The 23,102-nt window shown below is 42.2% G+C and overlaps 1 protein-coding gene across 2 annotated transcripts in view; it reads left to right on the top strand.

Annotated features, from left to right (window-relative positions):
• The window catches only part of POT1 (protection of telomeres 1), a 109,771-nt gene extending 94,333 nt beyond the window's left edge, over positions 1-15,438 (top strand). For both annotated transcript variants that reach the window (XM_083182857.1, XM_083182856.1), the window contains 4 exons: positions 9,142-9,230; positions 9,861-9,955; positions 14,566-14,671; positions 15,260-15,438. In XM_083182857.1, the coding sequence (XP_083038983.1) occupies positions 9,142-9,230; positions 9,861-9,955; positions 14,566-14,671; positions 15,260-15,375 (406 nt within the window). In that variant the 3' untranslated portion in view covers positions 15,376-15,438. The remainder of the gene's footprint in view (positions 1-9,141; positions 9,231-9,860; positions 9,956-14,565; positions 14,672-15,259) is intronic.
• The last annotated feature ends 7,664 nt before the right edge of the window (positions 15,439-23,102 follow it).

Here is a 23,102-nt window from a genome sequence, read left to right as displayed (position 1 = left end):
CACTTTACAAACTGATATTTGCAAAACCAAAGTAGATTTCTATCTCCTGCAAAGAGGAGCCACCCAAAGATGGTACAGCTAATGAGGTGACCCTTCCCCTCCAAAGTAAAGTCTGCCAAACACAGAAAGTAGGCGTTCCTTCCATAGGCGCTGTCAAACTAGTAAATTCAATAAAATCCTTACACCCCATGGTATTGAGATAACATACATAAATAAAATTGGTGGGTCAAGTGTGCGACATCAGATAATCGCCGGATCCTCAATTAGTCAGGTAAGTATCGTCAGTTGTACCCACCATGCACCTGTGTTGCTTGAAGGAGTGGACACCTGCTGGTATCTACAGTATATTAGATGCCTTTTGAGAACTGTTTTCGCCAGTTTTCATATATCGCTAGTAATTGTCCAATGTTGCACACTGACTCACCCATCTTATTGTGTGCTGTATAGTGATTGATCTTTATATTTGTCTATTTTAGAAATGTAGTACACTCTATACATTTCTTACTCTCTTCTTTCACATGGACAATAAGCAACTACGGTACCTATAGAAGAAAAGAAAAAGAATGTTGCTGTGATTATAAGTTTCCATCTATATTATTGGAAAGCAATGTTATCACAATGCCAATACATGTATGTTTGTATTTTTATTGAATATACTTGTGTGAGAGTGCCTGTGGAAGGAAAACCTCCTTTCTCCTTCATCCACTAGGTGGCACTGGAGTGCTTACAGCGGGGAATAGAAAGCGACCACAAAAAGCATGGGCACTTTAGATATTAAACAATGTGGCTAGCTCCTCCCCTTCTACTTAGACCACATACCCACACACACACTTTTTTATATATATATATATTTTTTTTTTTTAGCTCTCTTGGGCTTTTTAGATTTTTCAGTTTTTTTTTACTCGGGGGACAGGCAGGTAGCTTTTTCCAGTACCTGCCTGCGATGGGTGCTACCGGGCCGGGGTCTCGATCGCCACTGCTTGCGGTACGTGCCAGAGTACCCACTGCCGTAACCTTCGTTACAGTGAGGACCGGACGCCGCTGTGTGCGTCGCATGTCTGGGTCCTCAGCTTGCATGTCGGCAGCTGGGCCGTATACCCTGGCTCCCAGCGAGTCGAGGCAAAAAACTTCAGAGGGCATTTTCAAATGCAGATGCCATAGCAAGAGGGCATGGGTGTGCCACACCGCGCAATCTGGCTCCCAGCTGCCCCAGCGTTTCCTGCGGTGGCCATTAAATATGCATGCTGCTATGGAGAATTAAGTGGAGGTTTCCTGTGTCCCACTGCCTCTACCCAGGTTCTGTGAGTCAGTGGGGTTTAGTGGCATGTTAGGAAAGCACAGGCTGTGTTTAAATTTGCAGCCCTAGCACTCTTCATATTCATTTACATTAGCGCTTCTGTGACATAGTGGCATAGCATTTTTCCTTTGTGCGTCTCTCCTGTACAGTAATTGTTACTATACTATATTAACAGTGTATAGAGTTCTGTGTGAGATGGCAGAAGGCACTTCTAAGAAGGTGACCTGCATGAAGTGTAACTGTCTAAGTTCACTTTCCATTCTGAGGGTGCCCTATGTGCAGCCTCCTGTATTAACAGTCCAACAGGATGTCCCTGTCTGGGCCTGTATCTGATGTAATATCTCAAGTTAGCCTCTGTGCTAACAGCATCTCAGAGAGATAGACTGCCAGAACACAACAAGCTGACTTTTCTGCAGTTGTACTGGGTCTCATGAAGAAGAATGTGGCCCCTAGTGTGTCTTCAGACAGAGCCCCCCCCCCACGTCTGTTATTGCATACAAGAAGGTTTCCACAGGTAGTGCAGATGACTCCGGGGATGACATGCCTGCATTAGAGGAGGGTGAATTACCTGAGGTGGAGACTAGAGAAACCTGAGCAGGTTTCTCAGGGGCTGGAGGATTTAATTGACATGGTCAAATTAACCCTTAATGTACAGGATAAGGATCAGGTCCAATCCCGAACTATGATGTTTGGTAAGAGACACAAAAAGGCGGCGGCCTTTCCTGTCTCCGAACTAGACCTTTATTGGAAGCACCTGGATAAAAAAATGTTAATTGTCACAGAGATTTATATTCTCCTACCCTTTCCCTTCTGATAGCAGAAAGTTAAGTGAGACCCCTCTGAGTGTGGACTCATCGGTTTCCAGACTCTTAAAAAAGCTTGTGCTTCCTGTCCCAGTCTTCTTTTAAAGAACCCACTGACAGGAAATTGGAAACAACGTTAAAAACTATAATGCTGCCAGTGTCTTACAACGCCCAGCTCCGGTGGGCTGTTAGGTATCCAAGGCTATGGAAGTCTGGGCTGGCCAGATTTCCAGAGATTTGAAATCTGATTCGGCTGCGGGGACGCTTATCTCATAGAGGTATCTACCGATTTTATCTGATGTGGCGGCAAGAATTTCAGCCCTGTCTGTCTCAGCGCATCAAGCTCTTTGGCTCCGCCAATGGCGGACTGTGGAAGCTTTGCCCTTCAATGGAGAGGTTTTATTTGGTCCTGAACTGGACAAATGGAGCTCCCCGGCGACAGGAGGTAAGTCTCCTTTTCTATTAATCAAGAAAATATGCATTTAGTTAGAAAGCGCTTCTAAAGTTACAGTTTCAATTTATTTATAAAAAAAAATTATAACAATATGGACACACTTTAATAAACACATGTTTTTTAGGGCTTGACAAATTGTAATTTAAATCTAGGAGCCAGACATACTAAAGGTGCCCATACACAGTGTGATGCACACCATGCATTTTTATTTAGATCACCTCGTAACTAGTTTAAAATGCATGTAAAACAGAGGGGGTTTGCAGGTGCACTATGCAATCATTACTGCTAACATAAATAAAATATAGCTGTGAAGTGTAATAGAGTGTAAAGTGTCATAGAATGTAGGGTATGTGTAAGCAACTAATAGTGATAAAGGGTGTGTCAAAAAGAAAAAAATTGAAAAAATATGTGAAAAAATACATATAAAAAAAGACATATATAGATGTCGGTTTTCTTGGGGTAATTGTCCGGGTGCGGGGCCCCCTTGAGCTTGTCTGGCTGGACCACTCCAGGGCATCGCTACTTTACACATAGACTCACATAAACATATCATTTTTCTATGTTTGTCTTTTTTTATATGTATTTTTTCACATTTTTTTCTTTTTGACACACCCTTTATTACTATTATTTGCTTACACGTACCCTACATTCTATGACACATTACACTCTATTACACTTCACAGCTATATTTTATTTATGTTAGCAGTAATTATTGCATAGTGCACCTGCAAACCCCCTCTGTTTTGCATGCATTTTAAACTAGTTACGATGTGATCTAAATAAAAATGCATGGTGTGCATCACACTGTGTATGGGCACCTTTAGTATGTCTGGCTCCTAGATTTAAATTACAATTGGTCAAGCCCTATTTATGTGATGCCCTGGGGTGGTTTTGCTGGACTGGCTTGGGGGTGCCCTGTGCCCCAGGCATGAACCCCATAGTGCTAGTGACCTGCTCTAATGAGGAGACCTTAACGTGGTGAGCAGGTTAGATATATTTGGCCAAATGTATGCTAACATCCTCAGAAATTAATTATAAAAGGAATACATGTTAGCAGTAATGATGGCATAGTGCACCTGCAAACCCCCTCTGTTTTGCATATAGCTAAAAATCTCAGCAAGGTTGCACCTCTCATTACAGGGTGTGCAGTCTAGGGCCCCCCTCTGTCCATAGTTTAAAATGCATGTGATGTGCTACAGCAGTGTGCGTTCTGAACTAGATGCAAATCGATCTAGTTCAAAAATGAAGTTTTTGTACCGTGGGATGCACAGGAGCACGCATCGCCTTGCACGGTACAAAACGTACCAGGTATGTGTATGGGCATCATAACTCACCCACAAATAAAAGCAAGGAGGGTGGTTGATCCTTCACCCATGAGAGGGGATGAGGTGACAGGGCGACAGTAGAGAGTAACAGTTGGTGAGGGGACGGTAATGAGGTGATGGGTGGCAAAAAAGAGGGTGGTGGTGAGGGGAGAGGTGACGGTGGGCAAAAGTGGGTAAGACAACAGAGGGGAGTGAGGTTACTGGGAGAGGTGATGGGGGCAAAAGGGGGTCAGAAGACAGGAGTTGATGGGTGGACGCTAGGGGGAGAGGTGACAGGAGGCGAGAGGGTGTAAGGTGATGGTACTAGAGTGGGTGAGGGCTAGGTGACAGGATGAGGGGACAGGTGGTTAGGTGGAAAAGGAGAGAGTGGGGAGAGGATGCAGGCGTCCTTCTTACCAGTGGGCCTCCCATTCAATGGTGGCAGGCTCGCCATCTCCCCAGTGTCGGCCACCGCTGCTTCAATATCTCCTGCTCCGTTTGCTACCACTGCTTTGTTCTCCCCAGCACCGCCCACCACGCCTGATCCCCGCCATAGGCCATCGCTATATGGTCAGGCTTTGGTGCCTGCACTGCCGAGGCTGAGAGGGGGGAAAGCAGGCAGGCACCGCTGTTGACTTCCAGCAAGCGAGGGGGCAGGTGCCTGTGCTGTGCATAAGCCTATGCAAAGAAGCAGAACAGGGCATAGCAGAGCATCAAGGTGCAGAACAGGGCATGTCTGCATCCCGTGGTGTGCTGGTTTTATACTGAAATCTATGCACAGGGGAAGAACAGGGCATGGCTGCATCCCATGGTGTGACTGGTTTATACTGAGATCTATGCACAGGGACAGAAGAGTGAATCGCTGAGCCTTATGACAAATTTTGTTCATTTACCAAACATTGCAGTTTTCCCCAATTTGACTTTCAAGAGCAAATCCTGAATTATACCGCTTACAGCAGGAGGGAGTGGGGGGGGGGGGGGTGATGATGACTTAAGTTCCAGCAGGAGGGGAGAGAGAGGTCGGGCACCGATGCCTGCACTGCAGTTCACTTAGGTGGGGGAGAGAGGAGGTCGGCACCGCTGTACACGCTGCTGACTTCCAGCAGTAGGGGGAGGGAGGGGTCAGGTGTCTGTGCTGCTGCGGGTCACTTAGGAGAGGTGGTCGGTCGCTGCTGCTGCTGACCTGCCCAAGACAATATTCTGCTTCCTCCCTCCCTGTAAAAAAATCTGGTCACCATGGTAGCAGAATCTGGTCACCATGGTGACCTGGCACCCGGTATTTGTCGAGCCCTGTAATAAGACACAATTAATTAAAAACCTATCATGATAATTATGGCAGATTCTGCTGAAATGTACAGTCCTGAATGAATAGGATAATTATTTTTCAAATCTCCTGAGGAAACCGCTACCATAATTAGCAGAGAAACGCATAGAGAATTGGTCTCCTGGACAAGTCTCCCTCCACTACGTTCCCGAGTAAGGCAGCACCTGGAGCCCTAACACTCTCCAGCCTGGCTGCACCCAGAGCCACATGCACGCGGCAGTGCACCATCTCAAAGCCAGCATCCGCCAGCACCCGGACAAGCTGCTCTGCATCTAACCATCTGGATACCATTTAAAGCTTGTGGCAATTAATTTACTGTATCTTTATATACAGAGAGACTATTCAGTCTCTAAAAAGGATTGAAGTTTCACAAGCTAAAGAATCTGCTAGGGTTCTCTACATATGTCTGGGTTATTGGGGGTTATTCTAGTTCCTTCGGTCCTCTGTGCATTCGCTCGGAGGACCGATGTTGCATGTCTGCACATGTGCAGGTGCGTTTGTGCACATATGCAGACATTAGGGTGCGTGCACCCACAGCAAACGTTCGGTTCGCCGGGTGCACGCACCCATGATGGGGTGAGGGGGGCGGAGAAGGGCGGGGTGCCCAGTGTTCCCATGACAACGCTGGGCATTCTCATGGTAATGAGGCAGTGATGTGGGAGCAGGGGGCTGGCAGCTGACCTCACCGGATGTCAGCTGCTGGCCCATATCCGTGCCAGTGTGCACGCATATGAAAGTGACTTAAAAGTCACTTTTATATGCGTCACCGACCATCGAAAGATGTGGGAGGTTACCCGCAGGCATACGAATGGATGTTTATGCTAAAAATCCATTCACAGCCTGTGCGGGCGAACCCGCGCTGCAAGGGGGGGTTCATTCGCCGGGCGGGGTTTGGTGGATTTGCAAGGCTGCGAATTCGCAGCCTTGCGAATCAACCAGAATAATCCCCATAGTGTGGAGGTAGAGCATAGGGCCTGTGGCAACTGGATACTGAGTAGCAATCTTTTGAAAAATAATTCTATTCAATAAGGACTGTACTTTTCATCAGAATCTGCTGTAATTATCATGATATGTTTTAATTAATTGTGTCTTTATTACATTTGTTTATTTGTGTCCATATTGTTGTTTTTTTATAAATGAATTGCAACTCTAACTTTAGAAGCACTCTCTAATTGAATACATATTTTCTTGATTAATAGTTATTATCGCATGTGTAGCATTGGTTTATAACTATTTATGTGGATAGTGAATTTTGAATATTATTGGTGCGCCTGATTTTTCATTTAGGTCTTTTAAATTGTTTAAGTCTTTCTACCTTCAGCAGCTCACCCGGTCTGCCCGTAGAACCCTTCAGGGGCCGTCTTTTCAGTCCTTTCTCCCGGCCAATAGATTTCGAGGCTGTCCAAAGGGGGGGGGGGGGGGCTACGCTAGAAATTCTGATGCACAACATCCATTTGACACAGAGCACCCTAATTCATCACGGGTAGATTCTCAGTTTCCAGAAGTCGCAGCTTTTTCCCTCACAGAGGCTGCTATTTTTGGGGGTGATTATGGACACATTCCCCCGAGAGAGTCTTCTTGCCTCAGGACAAGGTTTGGTCTCTTCAGCTTTTGGTCCGTCAGGTACTACAGCACAAACAGGTTTCAGTCCATCTTCACACCCGCCTTTTAGGCTAGATGGTGGCTGTGTTTGAGGTGGTTCACTACAGCCAGTTTCATTCCCGCCCTTTCTAATTGTGTCTTCTCCATCAGTGTTTCAGTTCTCACCTGTCTCTCCAGCAAAAGGGGATGCTCTCTCCCAAAGATCACCTATCTCTGATTTGGTGGCTCACATCAGCGAATCTCCTCCAGGGGAAATGCTTTGGCATCTAGGACTGGACCCTTCTCACCATGGATGCAAGTCTCTGGAGTTGGGGAGTGGTGGACAACACAGGAGTCTCTTCTCTCCATCAATGTACTCAAGCTTCAAGCGGTGTTCTTTGCACTGGTTCAGGCACAGGCCCTTCTTCAGGGCCGAGCTATCCGAGTGCAGTCCAGCAATGCCACGGGAGTGGCTTACATAAACCAGAAATGAGGCACAAAGTTGTGCAGCCATGAAAGTGGTGAGTCAGAGGCTGGTGAGGCGTTGGGGGTGTCCTCAGATCGACATGATGGCATCTTGCCACAATCATCAACTGCCTCTTTCTTGTGCTTGCACAAGATATCCTGGGGCCATGTCGGTGGATGCCCTAACAGCCCCTTGGTGTTACCAGTTCATATACCTCTTTCCTCCATTCCTGCTGTTGCCTCATATTCTACAGCACATATGCAGGGAGAGGGTGACCGTTCTTGTTACACCAACCTCGCCTCTCTTCTCATAGACCAAATGTGTCCGCTACCATTGCAGGACGACATGCTGCCTCAAGACCCTTTCATTTATTCAGACTTAGGGCATCTTCATTTGACGGCGTGGTTATTGGAAGGTCAATATTAAGAAAGTCTGCGATTCTCTCTGCGGTGATTCCTGCCATGATGAGCAACAGAAAGCAGGTGGCATCCATTCATTATGGTCGTATATGGCAGGCATATGTTTCCTGGTGTGAGAGTCGTCCGGGTTTATGTCTGGGGTCTCTAAAAGGTGCTGGTGTCTGCCCTTTTTAGGGTTTTTTTTCAATGGAAACTGGCTTTGTTACCCAGGTACAAACCTTCTTCCAGGGGGTGTTAAGGATTCAACCACCCTTACGTCCTCCCATGGCTCCTTGGGACCACTTAAATCAGTGGGAATGAAATATCTCACATGGAAGATGGTCTTGCTGCTTGCTTTGGCTTCTGCCCAACACGCGTCGGACCTCTATGCCTGATCTTGTTGCCCTCCTTACCTGTTATTTCATGAGAACCGAGCAAAGCTTCTCACCAGTTTGTCTTTCCTCCCACCAGCTTTTCATCTAAATCAACCGATTTGTGGTTACGGCTTTTCCTTAGGAAGACCTTGACTCCAAGCTTCTGGATGTGGTTCTGGCGTTCTGCATTTATGTGGACAGAATGGCAGCTGTCCACAAGTCGGACGCTTTGTTAGTCCTTTTATGATGCAGCTAAGCCGGTGTGGCCGGCTTCCAAGCAGACCTTGACTTGGTGGATTCGTCTGACCATCCGCCAGGCTTATGTGAAGGCGTTACTGCCTCCGACCTTCTTTCATCTCCGCACATTCCACTCTGTGGTACCCTCTTGGATGGCTGCCTGTGGTATGTGCATTCAGCAGCTTTGCCGTGCAGCTACATGGTCAGGTCGGAAGACGTTTGTCCAGTTCTACTGCTTACCACCTTTGCGGCCTCTGCTTCCCAGTTTAGTCACTCTGTATTAGGGGAATACCAGCGCCTTCCCTCCCGTGATGAGAGCTTTGGGACGTCCCCACTGTAAAGCACTCCAGTGCCATCTAGTGAATGAAGGAGAAAACAACAAGATTTTTTTCTCAGAGTCCACAGGTGGCACTGGAAGTTTTCTGCCAGGGATGATTCCGATTGTGTGTTTGGAACTCACTTGTTTGTGGGGTTTTCATTATTCATTTGTTCGCACTACTTTTCTGTTATATTGTGTTTATTACTATGTGATTTTTCACCTCCTCTTCAGAAGTATATTTTCTTCTGGCTCCCACAGGGCACAATTGCTCAAGACTGCCTTGGGCGCGAAGTAGAAGGGGAGGAGCTAGCCACACCGTTTAATATTTAAAGTGCCCATGCTTCATGTGATCACCTACTCTTCCCCACTGTAAAGCACTCCAGTGCCACCTGTGGACTCGGAGGGAAGGATTTAACTTAAGTACAAAATCTTGTTTTCTGTATTTGATAAACTGTTATTTGTTGACAAGCATATAATGTTTATGTACTGTATAAAAGCATAAATGGAATATATTCATTACTTCTAACACTATTGAAACTTTCATTTATTTTCGCAAACCGTTGTTTTTTTTTTTTTTTTTCTAGTTGCAGCAAATGTTCCGATCTTAAGTCTTTAGAGGCACTCAGCTCCTTATCCCAGAATGTGAACTGGAATGCTGAAGAAATAGCCAAAGGTAAGTCATAAGTTGTTATACAGTATTTTTTATTATTCTTCATTGTTCTTTTGGAAAAACTTATTTGGACACGCTTATGCAAATTCTAGTCGTGCCATGCTGTGACTGTAGCACAAACCTCTTTTTATGCAACTTTTTCCATTAAAATGCACCTTATTGGCAACGATGCGTATTAGACGCAATAACACATGGCTTTGCAAGTAAGACCCATTTGATCTAAAAAGGCTTGCAAAAAAGGCACACGTGCAGAGTACAGAGAATTGTAGCATATAGTGGATAGATGATTGTGGACATCTGTAGCCTTCATTTTTAACCTAGGAAAAAATACGTTTTCTTTTAGGCTTTTTTATTTTTCGGCCTTTATTCTGTTTTAATGGTTTTGTCTGGCTGCAGTCATGACACTGATACAGAAGCCATGACAGGATTCTAATCTAACGCTGCTAAATGTGTGGGATATCTGTAGGTTAGCTAATTTATACTTTATGCAGCCTTTAATGTATGAAATAAGCCTTGGTATAAAAGATAATTGAATCGCACCATGTTAACCTATTCAAGTAAGCTTAATTGGTCCTTAACATTAAAGTACAGTACCATTAACTAAAATAATAATCTTTTTTTCCTCGGATTTAGCATTGGGCATTGAACCCTTAATGCATCTCTTTGTCATGCGTTTTACTCTGCAAGATGAAACTGGGTCACTTAATGCTTATTTGTGGAAGCACTCTGTGAGTATAACTACAATATGTAATTGTATGTACAGTACATCTTCAAAATGTACTTCATGTACTTCAAAATTGCTTTTGGTTCCCATTTACTAAATACTTTTGATTATTTAGTTTGCATTCTGTTTTTATTGAAATTCACAATTTAATGGGGGGTATTCAATGCCGCAGCGAGCGGCCGGCGAGGGGGTTAAACAGCGAGGATTGATGAAAACCAGCGATCCTCGCTGTTTAACCCCCGCACCGGCCGCTCGCTCTATTCAACGTTCAGGGGAAATCCTGTGACGGCGAGAATTCCCCAAAACAGCGAGACCCGCTGCTGCTGCAGAAAACTCGCAGTTTTTCGCCGCGGGTCTCGCTGCTTCTGGAGCCGCATCCGCCAATTCCCCCTCGCTCAAAAAACGGAGCGAGGGGGAATTGGCGGATGCGGAGGCTGTGTTGAATGCTGTCAGGGTGAGTGGTGACAGCGAGCAGGAAGCCCTGCTCGCTGTCACCACTCGCAAACAGCATTGAATACCTGCCATTGTCTCAATGTAGTCGGATATTATAGCAAAGAAAAAATAAAAGGGTCATCCCATCATTGCAAAGGACAGCTCTTACCGCAAGAACTTTCCTTTGTGATTTTGTTAAATTACAGTTGCAAGAAAAAGTAGGTGAATCCTTTACAATTACCTGGATTTCTGCATAAATTGGTCATAAAATGTGTTCTGATCTTCATTTAAGTCGCAACAATAGACAAAGAGTCTGCTTAAAGTAATACCACACAAATATATGTGGTCATGTTTTTATTGAACACAACATGACAAGTATTCACAGTGCAGGGTGGACAAAGTATGTGAACCCTTGCAATTATTAACTGGTTGACCCTCCTTATGGCAGCAATATCCTCAACCAAACGTTTCTTATAGTTGTGTATCAGACCTGCACAACGGTCAGGAGGAATTTTAGACCATTTCTCGGTACTTGTGAGTTATCCGGACGCCCGATTTCTAAATCGGGTCGGATCGGGCGCATCGCATCGCATGCGACCATCGGATGCGATGCGATGCGATGCGATGACCCGATTTTTCCATAGGAATCAATGTTAAAATGGACTGAGTCCATTTTAACATGGAATTCAATGGGAAAAAGGGGTCCTTTTCATACCCCTACTATCCAAGTGGGCATGGAGTTGGATATAAACCTGTGGCGAGCGTAGCGAGCCACCGAGCCCGAAGCGTGGCGAGCGTAGCGAGCCCCGCGAGGGGACACGGAATACCGTCCCCTCGCGGGGCTCGCTTCGCTCACCACGCTTCGGGCTCGGTGGCTCGCTACGCTCGCCACAGGTTTATATCCAACTCCATGCCCACTTGGATAGTAGGGGTATGAAAAGGACCCCTTTTTCCATAGGAATCATTTTAACATTGATTCCTATGGAAAAATCGGGTCATCGCATCCGATGGTCGCATGCGATGCGATGCGATGCGATATCGCATCGCATCGCATCTGATTGTATGCCTTAACTTAAGGCATACAATCAAAAAATCGGGCGTCCAGATAACTCACAAGTACCCATTTCTCTTTACAAAACTGTTTCAATTCAGCAATATTCCTGGGATGTCTGGTGTATATCACTCTCTTGAGGTCATGCCACAGCATCACAATCTGGTTGAGGGGTGGACACTGACTGGACCACTCCAGAAGGCGTATTTTTTTTTGTTAAAGCCATTCTGTTGATCTACTTCTGTGCTTTGAGTTGTTGTCCTGTTGCCTCACCCATTTTCTGTTAAGCTTCAATTGGTGGACAGATGGCCATAAGTTATCCTGCAAAATGTCTTGATAAACTTGGGAATTCATTTTTCCATCGATGATACAATCTGTCCAGGCCCTGAGGCAGCAAAGCAGCCCCAAACCATGATGCTCCCTCCACCATACTTCACAGTTGGAATGAGGTTTTGATGTTGGTGTGCTGGGCCTTTTTTTCTCCACACATGATTTTGTGTGTTCCTTCCAAAAAACTCCAATTTGATTTCATCTGTCCACAGAATATTTTGCCAGTAGTGCTGTGGAACATCCAGCATCTCTTTTGTAAACTTCAAACATGCAGCAATGTTCTTTGTGGACAGCAGTGGCTTCTTCCTTGTGTCCTCCTATGTACTAATTTCTTGTTTAGTGTTTTACTTATCATAGATTCATCAACAGAGATGTTAGCATGTGCCAGAGATTTCTGTAAGTCTTTAGCTGACACTCTAGGATTCATATTCACCTCATTGAACATCTGCGGGATGCTCTTGCTGTCATCTTTACAGGATGGCCACTTCTAAGAAGAATAGCAACAGTGCTGAACGTTCTTCATTTATAGACATTCTGTCTTACCATGGACTGATGAACATCAAGGCTTTAAGAGATACTTTTGTAACCCTTTCCAGCATTATGCAAGTGAACAATTCTTAATCGTAGGTCTTCTGAGAGCTCTTTTGTGCAAGGCATGGTTCACATCAGGCAATGCTTCTTGAGAATGGCAAACTCAAACTTGGTGTGTGTTTTCTATAGGGCAGCTTTAACCAACACCTCCAATCTCATCTCATTGATTGGACTCCAGGTTGGCTGACTCCTGACTCCAATTAGCTCTTGAAGAATTCATTAGCCTAGGGGTTCACGTACTATGTAGACAAGTGAATGCACACTAACCTCTAATAGATCAATGTACTTTTTGGGAAGTCAGACACCCTTCTTGGCAAACTCTTAACAAGTTCCTGGACAGCAGCAGGTGATATATTTTACTACTCCGCCTGAAGTGCAGTGACCAACTGTGACTTGGAGGGTCATGTCAACCTACCATGCACATGTTGCTCCAATTCATTCCAGAGGTTCTCAGTGGGGTTAAGATATAAGCTCTGAGTGTGCCAATACATACCAGTTATCACTTTTCTTTAGATCAGTCCTGTGTCACCCTGGAAATGTGATAGGTGGCATTGACGTTCCAATAAAAACATTTGTTTTTGTAGAACTACCACAATGAGCACATTGTTATTGAGGGACATTCCTAACATCTGCAGTACTTCTCACATTTATACTTATGATCAAGCCACCTACTGTGATCCGCTTTTCAAACTCTGTTAGCTCCTTTGGGCAAGCCATTTTTTTTAGCAGAATATCTAAACTGTGCCTCTACCTATTTTATGCCTACACAAACACATGTCTGAAGCAGGAGCACACCATTTTTCTTGCATGGGGGTGTCCAATCACTTGTACTCCTCATGCCACCAAAAGAGCTCTTACCTATCAAGGTTGGACTGAATGTGTCCTGTGGTATGTGACTTATGTCGGTGGACTGAGTCATGGAGGCCGCAGCACCGAGTTTGGGCCTCTATGTCTCAAGCTTGTTTTTTCAAGCAAATCCCACATATTCTGATCTAAGTCATATATCTGTAGAATGGCCAAGTGCCCAAACCAAACCGGAATACATTTTTTCGTGTGGTATGGCACATTGTTCTACTGAAAGCTGACACTGCCAACAGGGAATACCATTGCACTTAAGTGGTGTATATGTAAAATGAATATCCACATGAATGCCAGGAACTAAGGATTCCCTTCAGAACATTTCCCAGAGCATCACGCTATCTCCACTGGTTTACCTTAATCCCATAGTGATTTCTGGTACCTTCCCCTTTGCAAGTCAAATGATACTCACACATCTTGCCATCAATATGTTGTAAAAGAAAATATGATTCATCATACAAAGCCACCTTCTTTTCTATGTGGTCCAAATCTGAGACTAAGAGTTCTATTGAAGATGGGATGTTGCCATTAGCAACAGTTGGTTTCTGTTAGCAACATCCCATCTTCAATAGAACTTTCATCTTAAGAAATGTTCCTTTTAATGCCTGTGGTGGTAGACAAGGTCTAAGCTGTAATGCAGTCTTTGTTCTGACACCTTTCCACTATAGCCAGCATTAACATTTTCAGTAAATTGTGCTACAGTAGCTCTTCTGAAGGTCTGAACCGGGTGGGTTACCTTTCCCTGCCCACATGCATCATTGAGCCTTGTGCGCCCATTATTTTGTCACTGGCTTATTGGTTGTCCTCCCTTGGTAGGTACTAACCACTGCATGCAGGGATCACCCACACGATCTACTGACCCATATGTTTAGCCATCACTTGGCCATCATGTGTCCCTTGTCAGGTTTAAGATTCTAGGTTTATAGTCATGCATCTTCATGAGATAGTTTCTAAGTGGAACTTAGGTTTCTTACATTTTAAAGTAAAACTGCTTTGACATACATTACTCTAGATGACTGGTGATATTTTGGGGAATTATTTTCAGAAAGGTGTTTTGTTTTTAAATGTGGTTAACTGCATGCTTAAAGTGCAAAAGTTTACTTAAGAGAATACATGTTCATGCACACTCACTATCAGCTCACTTCTTTGAAAGTGCTCACATGTAACATTTTATTATAATGTAACAGCCATATGGTTTGCACCTTAAATCATGGTTTGTAATTTTCCTTTTTTTTAGGTTTAATGAATGTCAGTATGTCAGTATTTGTAAGCATTTCCATTTAATACTAACATATTTAAATTTGTCTTTCTTTTTTCAATGCTTGTTTATTGTACATAATCTGCAAATACAGGAACAATTCTTTCAGATCCCTGCTTCTGAGATACTAATGGATAGTGAGTTACAAGAAAGACTTCATGACCTCATGAATACATTGTGCCCACCAGCAAAGCAAATTAGTAAGTGCCATATTAAAGATATAAGTGAAATGCTTACTTTTGGGTTTCTAAATAACTTCTGCACTTTACAATTTTCTGGTTCTGCAGTAGATGCATACAGATGTTGCCTGTGTTTAATTTGCATTGTGCACCCCATACTGTGATGTACACACTTCCAATGGCTCATATACTAGCATGGGGAACCAGCAGCTGCAGCAGGTTGCTGGAGGCAGTGCTATGACATGATGCATATACATTGTGGCAGCACTAGGGCACCCCACCCACAGCATCAACAAGAGAGGACACATCTGTATGTAGAAATGTAGTGGTAATGTGCTGCTGCACTCACTGAGTACACTGTGCAATAAAAGTGATGATTTTAGTCTGGGGCATTGAGAGTTAGATGTTTTCATTCTAGGGGGGTGCTAAATTTTCATTTATAGGGTGACCAATGGCACTTCAGCCAGAGAGTGCAGAGGTAGTAGGCAGGAGAGCAGTGTTACAGAGGAAGGAGACATTCACAGCCCCTAGATCTGTACCTGAGGGTGACATTGTCATTGAAATGTGCAGTCATAGCATTTGTATTTATAAGTACTTTAATTGTTTTAGGTGAATTCCCTTGGATGGACTGCTGCATCAGATCATACCATTCTAATGATGGAAGAACAGAACAAATTTGTTATGAGATTTTTGATACACTAGTTTCTGAAAGTAATTCATATTGATAAAATGACCAATGCCTGTAAAGAGGAATGCATCTTAAATAAATATAATTTGTTCTATTTTCACTGGTGAGATTGCATGTAATATATGCTTAATATATGAAATGGGGAACAGAATACATAATTCATGCTTCATATCCTAATCAAACCATATACAATACACCAAAACGCATACTATACTGCATAGAGAATCACACACTTAAAGTGCATGAACCCACAGCAAACTATAAAATCACAACTCCATTTTAAATATTACTTTTCAAAAAGATCGAAATGATAGTAGACACATTGAGCCCTGTATCTCCTGAGTAGCATACGGTACATCTTTCACATCTGCTCAGAAACTCCAATTAACATTTTTTTTATTTATTTTCCCTATTATGTGTGCTCATGTGTTGTTGGGACCTAAACCAGAATCAAGGCAGTTATGGTTGAATATTGTTCTAAGTGGAAAAAATATCCTCTTTATTCACAATAGCTTGCATGATTATCTTACGTATCTTTTAAAATAGCACATTGAACTTTAGTGTGCATTCCCCTTAGCGGTTTCTTTTTTTTTCTAATTAAAGTGCGGTTTAACCATCTCAAGGACAGTCATGTGAAATATAATGTACACACTGTATCAAAGCTAGGTTTACATTTTAGGCTACACATAGTTAAATACAATTCAAAATAATTTATTGAAAAATAACATCAAAACGAAGAATATAGCATTTACAAGTAGTGTGTGCGTGTATATAGTATTTTTGCTTCCATATAAATAAATAAGGTTCTTAGCTGGGACTGCTAACACATTTCACAGCAGACTAACACCTTTTTGTATAAAAGCAGAACCTTTTTCACAGTTTTCTAGAGCCATCAGGTTTGTGTTACTATCATGCCAAGAAGACATTTGCCATGATCTCAAATAAATAACATTTTGTTGATTAGTCTTGAAAGGGTTGTAAGGCTGAGGGGATTTGCAATTGCAAGATAAGAAACATCTTTGTTTTGTGCTTTATACCAATGTCACTACTACTGTATATATATTTTGTTTCTTCAGGCTATCCTATTAGGTCACCTGTTAAAAATACATTTTTACAAGATAACCTTCCGGTTCAATGAAACTAGGAATATAGATAGATCAATAGATAGATAGACCGACAGACACAGACATATTAGAGCTGGCATTTACACAGCGTAATGTAACCTTGCTCAGGTGCCTTCTCTGTGTGGGTACCCCCACTCTTATTCACAGGATCAGGGAAGAAGCGGCACTCAGAGGCTGTTATCTTGGTGAAAAAAAGCTGTGTATTTAATGCGCCGTTTCGGGGGCGGTGAACCCAGTCCTCAAGCTACACAGCAAGTGTATATTTACAGGTTGAGTGTCCCTTATCTGAAATACTCGGGACCTCAAGCATTTTGGATAAGGAATTTTCCAGATTTTGGAATATTCTTCACGGCAGCCTTCATTATCCTCTTCAAAGGCATCTCCAGTCCCATCAGCGTGCAATGCACCCCAGGGACCGACTATGCCACTGAAGAGGATCCTGAAGGCCTCCGTGGACATCAGGGGACGAAGTAAGTATGAATAAAAGGGAAAAAAAAGAAGAAATACCAGTGCACATGGTTTTGTCCATTTGAGAAGGAATTTGCCTCTAAGAGTGAACTAGAATAAGGCCCATGATTTGTAAGATGTCAGATGTGTGCAGAGACATTCGCAATGTAGTAAAAATAAATATTGGGGCAATTTTTCACTTTAAAATAATGATGGAGCAGATGTAGTAAGCCTGGTAAATTGATAAAGTAGACTGTTATAATGCACCAGCCAGACAGCTGTGTTTGAAAAATGAGTTTGTTTGGCTGGAGTGTGATCACCTTCTGCCTTATTACTGCTAATTCATCACTTTACCAGGCTTAATACATCTTCCCCAGATTGCTATGCTTTGGAATACAGCATAGTCTCTAAGTCCCGCTACGTTGCTGACGGCATCTGCAAGCGTGTATGCACTTGCCCAGCGCTGGGCTCCCCATCAAAAACGAGTTTGTGCTGAGTGCACATCGCCTATCGTGTACCCAGCATTAGAGGATAGAACACAAAACATATTGGCCTAGTTTGACCTGCCCATTTATATTTCAGTTTTCAGCAATGCATTTACAGATCTAAAAATGATTATTTTTTTGTGTTGGGCTGTAGCCAAAGCCAGTCCAACAAATGTACTGTACAGTGAAGGTAATTTCCTTGCAGGACACTATTTTGTATGTTACAGTGTGCCTATTGTACTTGTGCATATACAGTACTATTATACAGGAAAAATGTTCTTCATGCACAAGGAAAATATATTAAAATGACAGTGTTTACTCAAAAGGTTAATGTAGTCAGTGTCTGAATCAATGAAAGTGATATACATTCTTTAATAATTAAAACGATATTAATTCAGTACAAATGGATTTGGCTCATTTTGTAAGGAGACTCATTTTTCACTAGTTTTTAACGTATTTATATTATATGAATGGATCTTTGTCCTAACCATTCATCCATTAATAATGACGTATCCTTTGAGGATCTTGATTTTAAATGCATTGTCCATTTTCAATTGTTAGTGTTAACAATTCTTCCATTATCACTTCATACTTTGGCTTCTGGAGTGGCACATTGTATGTAATGCATTACACTTTCAATTTCAGATGTTATAGTTTTAATTAATAATGCACTGGAATTTGTAAACATTTTACATTTTGAGTATGCATTATTAAGTTTTACGCCTTGGGAGCTTATACATTATTAGATGTCATGCTGCTTGTAAAGTATTTTTCTCCCAATGCGTACAACTAAATAATACTTATTCATATCGTTTTTGTTACAAATCCCAGTGCATTAATTAAAACCAGAATGTGAATTTGAAAGTGAAGTAATTTGTGTGTCAATCCATCAATCAAAGTTCTACATTGTTAAGATTGCTAACTCCAAGCACAATAACTATTACTCTTAAAGGTGCAATTCTGGTTTATGTATTCTCTAGTAAGGAGACAAGTAATACTTGTGGTATGCTAGGCTATGTATTGTCACACCAGGCACATATTGTAGGAGAGTAACTGACTGCAGCCTACTCCGTGCTATGCCAAACTACTTCCTGTTTATGACTTTGATTTAAGTTTGCACCTCTCTGGATCCTGTATTTTGTTTTTTTTACTTTTGCCACCAAATGCTTCAAATCGGCATTTAAGAGGGAGGGAGGTGGGATTCGGTATGAAATCCAGACGGTCCAAATCCCGAATGGGTCATAATACCGACAAGGACAAAATCCCGACAAGGACAAAATCCCAACATTTGAAATCCCGACAAGGTCAAAATACCGACATTTAGAATGTACAGTTGAAACAATCAACATGACTTTGTGTCGACATGGTTTTTTTCACAGTTTTTTTTACCCGAATGTCGACATGGACACATTTGTAAGTGAACCTCAGCCCCTTGCATCCCTCGCTTCACTCGCAGTGCTTCAGGCACCTACCACGCCCTAGTGGATGGTAGGGCATGAAATACCGCCTGTCAGCACATGTCGAGTCAAAAAACAGTGAAAAAGTCCATGGTGACCTGTCGACACAAAGTCACATTGAATGTTTTACCTGTACATTCTATATGTCAGTATTTTGACCTTGTTGGGATTTCAAATGTCTGGATTTTGTCCTTGTCGGTATTTTAAATGTTTTAGGACCCATTCGGGATTTTGACTGCATCCCGGGAGGTGATAATGCTTAAGTCACACTGACACAGCTTTTGGGCCCTCTCAAAGGCTGTTTACCATTAATGGGTATAGTGGAGATTGGTGGCAGCCACTCTCACCTGCTGCCAGTCTGCACTCCAGCGAGAGATTCTGAGCGCTACGTGTTAATGTGTGTGTGCTGTGTGCAAATGGCTGCCCTCTAGGAGGGGGTTGCCGCCCCCAAAAAACAAGAGTTTATAAAGAAAAAAAGAGAGATATCAGTAGGCGCCTCTTGCACACAGGTATAAAATTTATTGAATAAACATATCATGCAATCATTATTTGTACTGTTCAAATTAATAAACACAGGATATACACAAGAAATAAATATAATGAATATATGAAATATGATACTGATGAAATTAAAATAAATATAAAAATAATAATAATATTAAATCAAATCAAAACACAAATAATAAAATTAAATATAAACAATAATAAATGAAAATAAAAATAAAAATGAACAAATATAAATCAAAATAAAAATAAAAATAAAGGAAAATACACAAATAAATGTAAATATAAAAATATTATTATTAAAAATGCATGTGCAAAATTCGCAACTGTTTAAAGTGCAGTATATAGTTACCAGGTCCTGGTTAATTGGTTTCTTTTCATATGCGCATATGAACCAGGAGATGGTGTCCCAATTGGGGGATGAATCACCAACACTTCGTGGGAATAAAGGAAAGGCTGTGAAATGACCCAACAGGGTATTTGTAATCCGCAAGGGTAATTTTCCAAAGGGTTTTGAGATACCAGCAGGATAGATGGTGTAACGCTGTAGTCGACACTTGTGTCGATGAAGTCGGCAGCTCGTAATCTTGTATAGCGATAGTTACTCTGCAGCAAAATTGAGTATGAGAAGGTGAACCACGCCAATCGCCCTGCGTGCTGTGTTAGTTGTTACCAGAGCGGCTGTGCCGGCCAGACAGCCAAACACAAGCCGCTAGACACTGACGCGGGCAGAGGCTGTTTAGAAGTATCGGTCTCCTGCGCTCCACCAGAGACACGGTGCGGCTGTATGCTTGCAGGGAGTTCAATGTCTGCTGCCGTCTTCCGTATAAAGCCACTGCTGCGCCCCAATTGAAAAAGCTGCCGTAGTGCGGCGAAACGCGTCTTGGACAGGAGCCCTGCTGCCGCCATTTGAACCAGTGGACCTGGAGGTAAATTCTCAATCACTGAGTCTTATTATATCCACCCGACCTCGGTCCCAGGCAACTACCTACGGGCGCAGCAGTGGCTTTATACGGAAGACGGCAGCAGACATTGAACTCCCTGCAAGCATACAGCCGCACCGTGTCTCTGGTGGAGCGCAGGAGACCGATACTTCTAAACAGCCTCTGCCCGCGTCAGTGTCTAGCGGCTTGTGTTTGGCTGTCTGGCCGGCACAGCCGCTCTGGTAACAACTAACACAGCACGCAGGGCGATTGGCGTGGTTCACCTTCTCATACTCAATTTTGCTGCAGAGTAACTATCGCTATACAAGATTACGAGCTGCCGACTTCATCGACACAAGTGTCGACTACAGCGTTACACCATCTATCCTGCTGGTATCTCAAAACCCTTTGGAAAATTACCCTTGCGGATTACAAATACCCTGTTGGGTCATTTCACAGCCTTTCCTTTATTCCCACGAAGTGTTGGTGATTCATCCCCCAATTGGGACACCATCTCCTGGTTCATATGCGCATATGAAAAGAAACCAATTAACCAGGACCTGGTAACTATATACTGCACTTTAAACAGTTGCGAATTTTGCACATGCATTTTTAATAATATTTTTATATTTACATTTATTTGTGTATTTTCCTTTATTTTTATTTTTATTTTTATTTTGATTTATATTTGTTCATTTTTATTTTTATTTTCATTTATTATTGTTTATATTTAATTTTATTATTTGTGTTTTGATTTGATTTAATATTATTATTATTTTTATTTTTATATTTATTTTAATTTCATCAGTATCATATTTCATATATTCATTATATTTATTTCTTGTGTATATCCTGTGTTTATTAATTTGAACAGTACAAATAATGATTGCATGATATGTTTATTCAATAAATTTTATACCTGTGTGCAAGAGGCGCCTACTGGTATCTCTTTTTTTTTTCTTTATAAAGTCTGCACTCCAGACCTACTCCTGGTTCCTGATCCACGGCCTTGAATTGGATGCTGATCCATGCAATGTGCACCTGTCTGCTCCAGATCTGTTGGAACTCACCACTGTTTCTGTTTGAATGGCCAAGCTCTTGATACTGCTGCAACTTTTAATATGCAGAGGGCCTTCAATTCCACCAGCGTGCCACATAATCTGGCTGACTGTTCTGAACCAACTTCATCCACTTCCCCTACTGGGCTGTCAACCGTGCCTGTGAAAATGATGTGGCACTATTTAAAAATTTTCTTTTGCTCATTATTGATGCTTAGTGTAACCCTGTAAAGTTGTTTTCACAGTTGTTCTGTATACAGATGAATCTATTATATTTAGGACTGTATTCAATCATGTTATTTTTTATTATTGTATGCCATGTTTCAGCTCCACTCCCCAGTTTATGGATTATTGTAATGTAACCTTGGATTGGCTTCCTAGCTGGTTTTTTTTTTCAATCTTGTACATGAGCTTCTACCTATGTGGAGCTCAGCCTAAAGGTGCCCCTACACTAGTAAGATTTATCTTCAGATCTGGCTGGTTGGAACAAAAACATGGTTATGGATGAGTGATAGTTTGTCAGTTTTCCAGCATTTCCAAGCAAATGGTCAACTGTCATTTGCTCTCATCCATAACCCTGTTTTTTTTTTCAACCAGCCAGATCTGAAGATAAATCTGCATGTGTATGAGCACATGTGGTTTGCTTTTTGGTGTCTTTTGCCACTTCTCTATCTTTTTTTTTTTTTTCTCTGCCACTATATCCTTCAGTTTGCATCTTTTCCAGGTTGCTGGACCAGGGTTGACACGGGTTATTTGTGTGGCGTGAAAGGGGTATTCGATATTGTCACAAAATACAGTTCAAATATAATTTCAACATTATATATATATATATATATATATATATATATATATATAAAAACATTAAGCCCCCCCCCCCCCCCCCCCCCCAAATATACAGTATTGTGCAATTATTTTAGGCAGATCTGGAAACAATGGTGCGAAAGCAATAAAAAATTAACGTTAATAGTTTCTTTTTTTCAAATAACAAAGTGCAAAAACAGAGAGGAATCTAATTTAAATCAATGCGACCCGAGTCTGATGTCTGAGTAAGATGCCTGACGATCTGACTTTTTTAAAGGGGAAATCACTTAAAAGGCATCCCTAACAGCTGCTGAACTCTGGCAGTATTACATCCCACCCAATATTTGGTGTAACCACCCTCTGCCTTCTAAACAGCATCAATACTTATACAGTAGGTACACTTTCACAAAAAATTTTACTTGGCTATTTCTGAAAGCATTCTCATGGGGCCTACACACAGGGAGATGCTGGAGCGTTCTAAACGATGCTTGAACACTCAGATCGCTTCAGCAAGATCGTTCAGCACACAGCGATGTGTCCGTATTGTGGCTGTGACACTGGCTAGCCAGGAGCTAGATAAGAGAACATATTCTGATATATGTGTACATGGAAGAGGGGCAGGGGGGCTCACTTTGGGATGGAATCGGTACAGATTATTTGCTGATAATGTTCTATATACATTCTCTAAACCTCATCTATTCCTGTCCATAGATGATTTAAAAAAATGAAGGATATTTTATGTACAGAAGTTACATACAGAGAAACATGCTAAAAGTCTATATACAATGGTATGTGGTACCCACTAAAAGCCACACCATTTTTTTCACATCACGTAGAATGTGCAGGTCCATACAATAGTTGCCCATGTTCTAGGGCTTGGCTTAACTTTAAAACCTGTAGTGGCCCTATTAAGTTCCCCTATTCCTGGAATATCCAAATCAAAACACAAACTGAACACCCATGTC

This window comes from Crinia signifera, chromosome 4 (assembly GCF_055691185.1).
Source record: "Crinia signifera chromosome 4, ASM5569118v1, whole genome shotgun sequence".
Lineage (NCBI taxonomy): Eukaryota > Metazoa > Chordata > Amphibia > Anura > Myobatrachidae > Crinia > Crinia signifera.
Note: the sequence above shows the minus strand (reverse complement) of the source record. Positions and strands in the feature narration are given on the sequence as shown.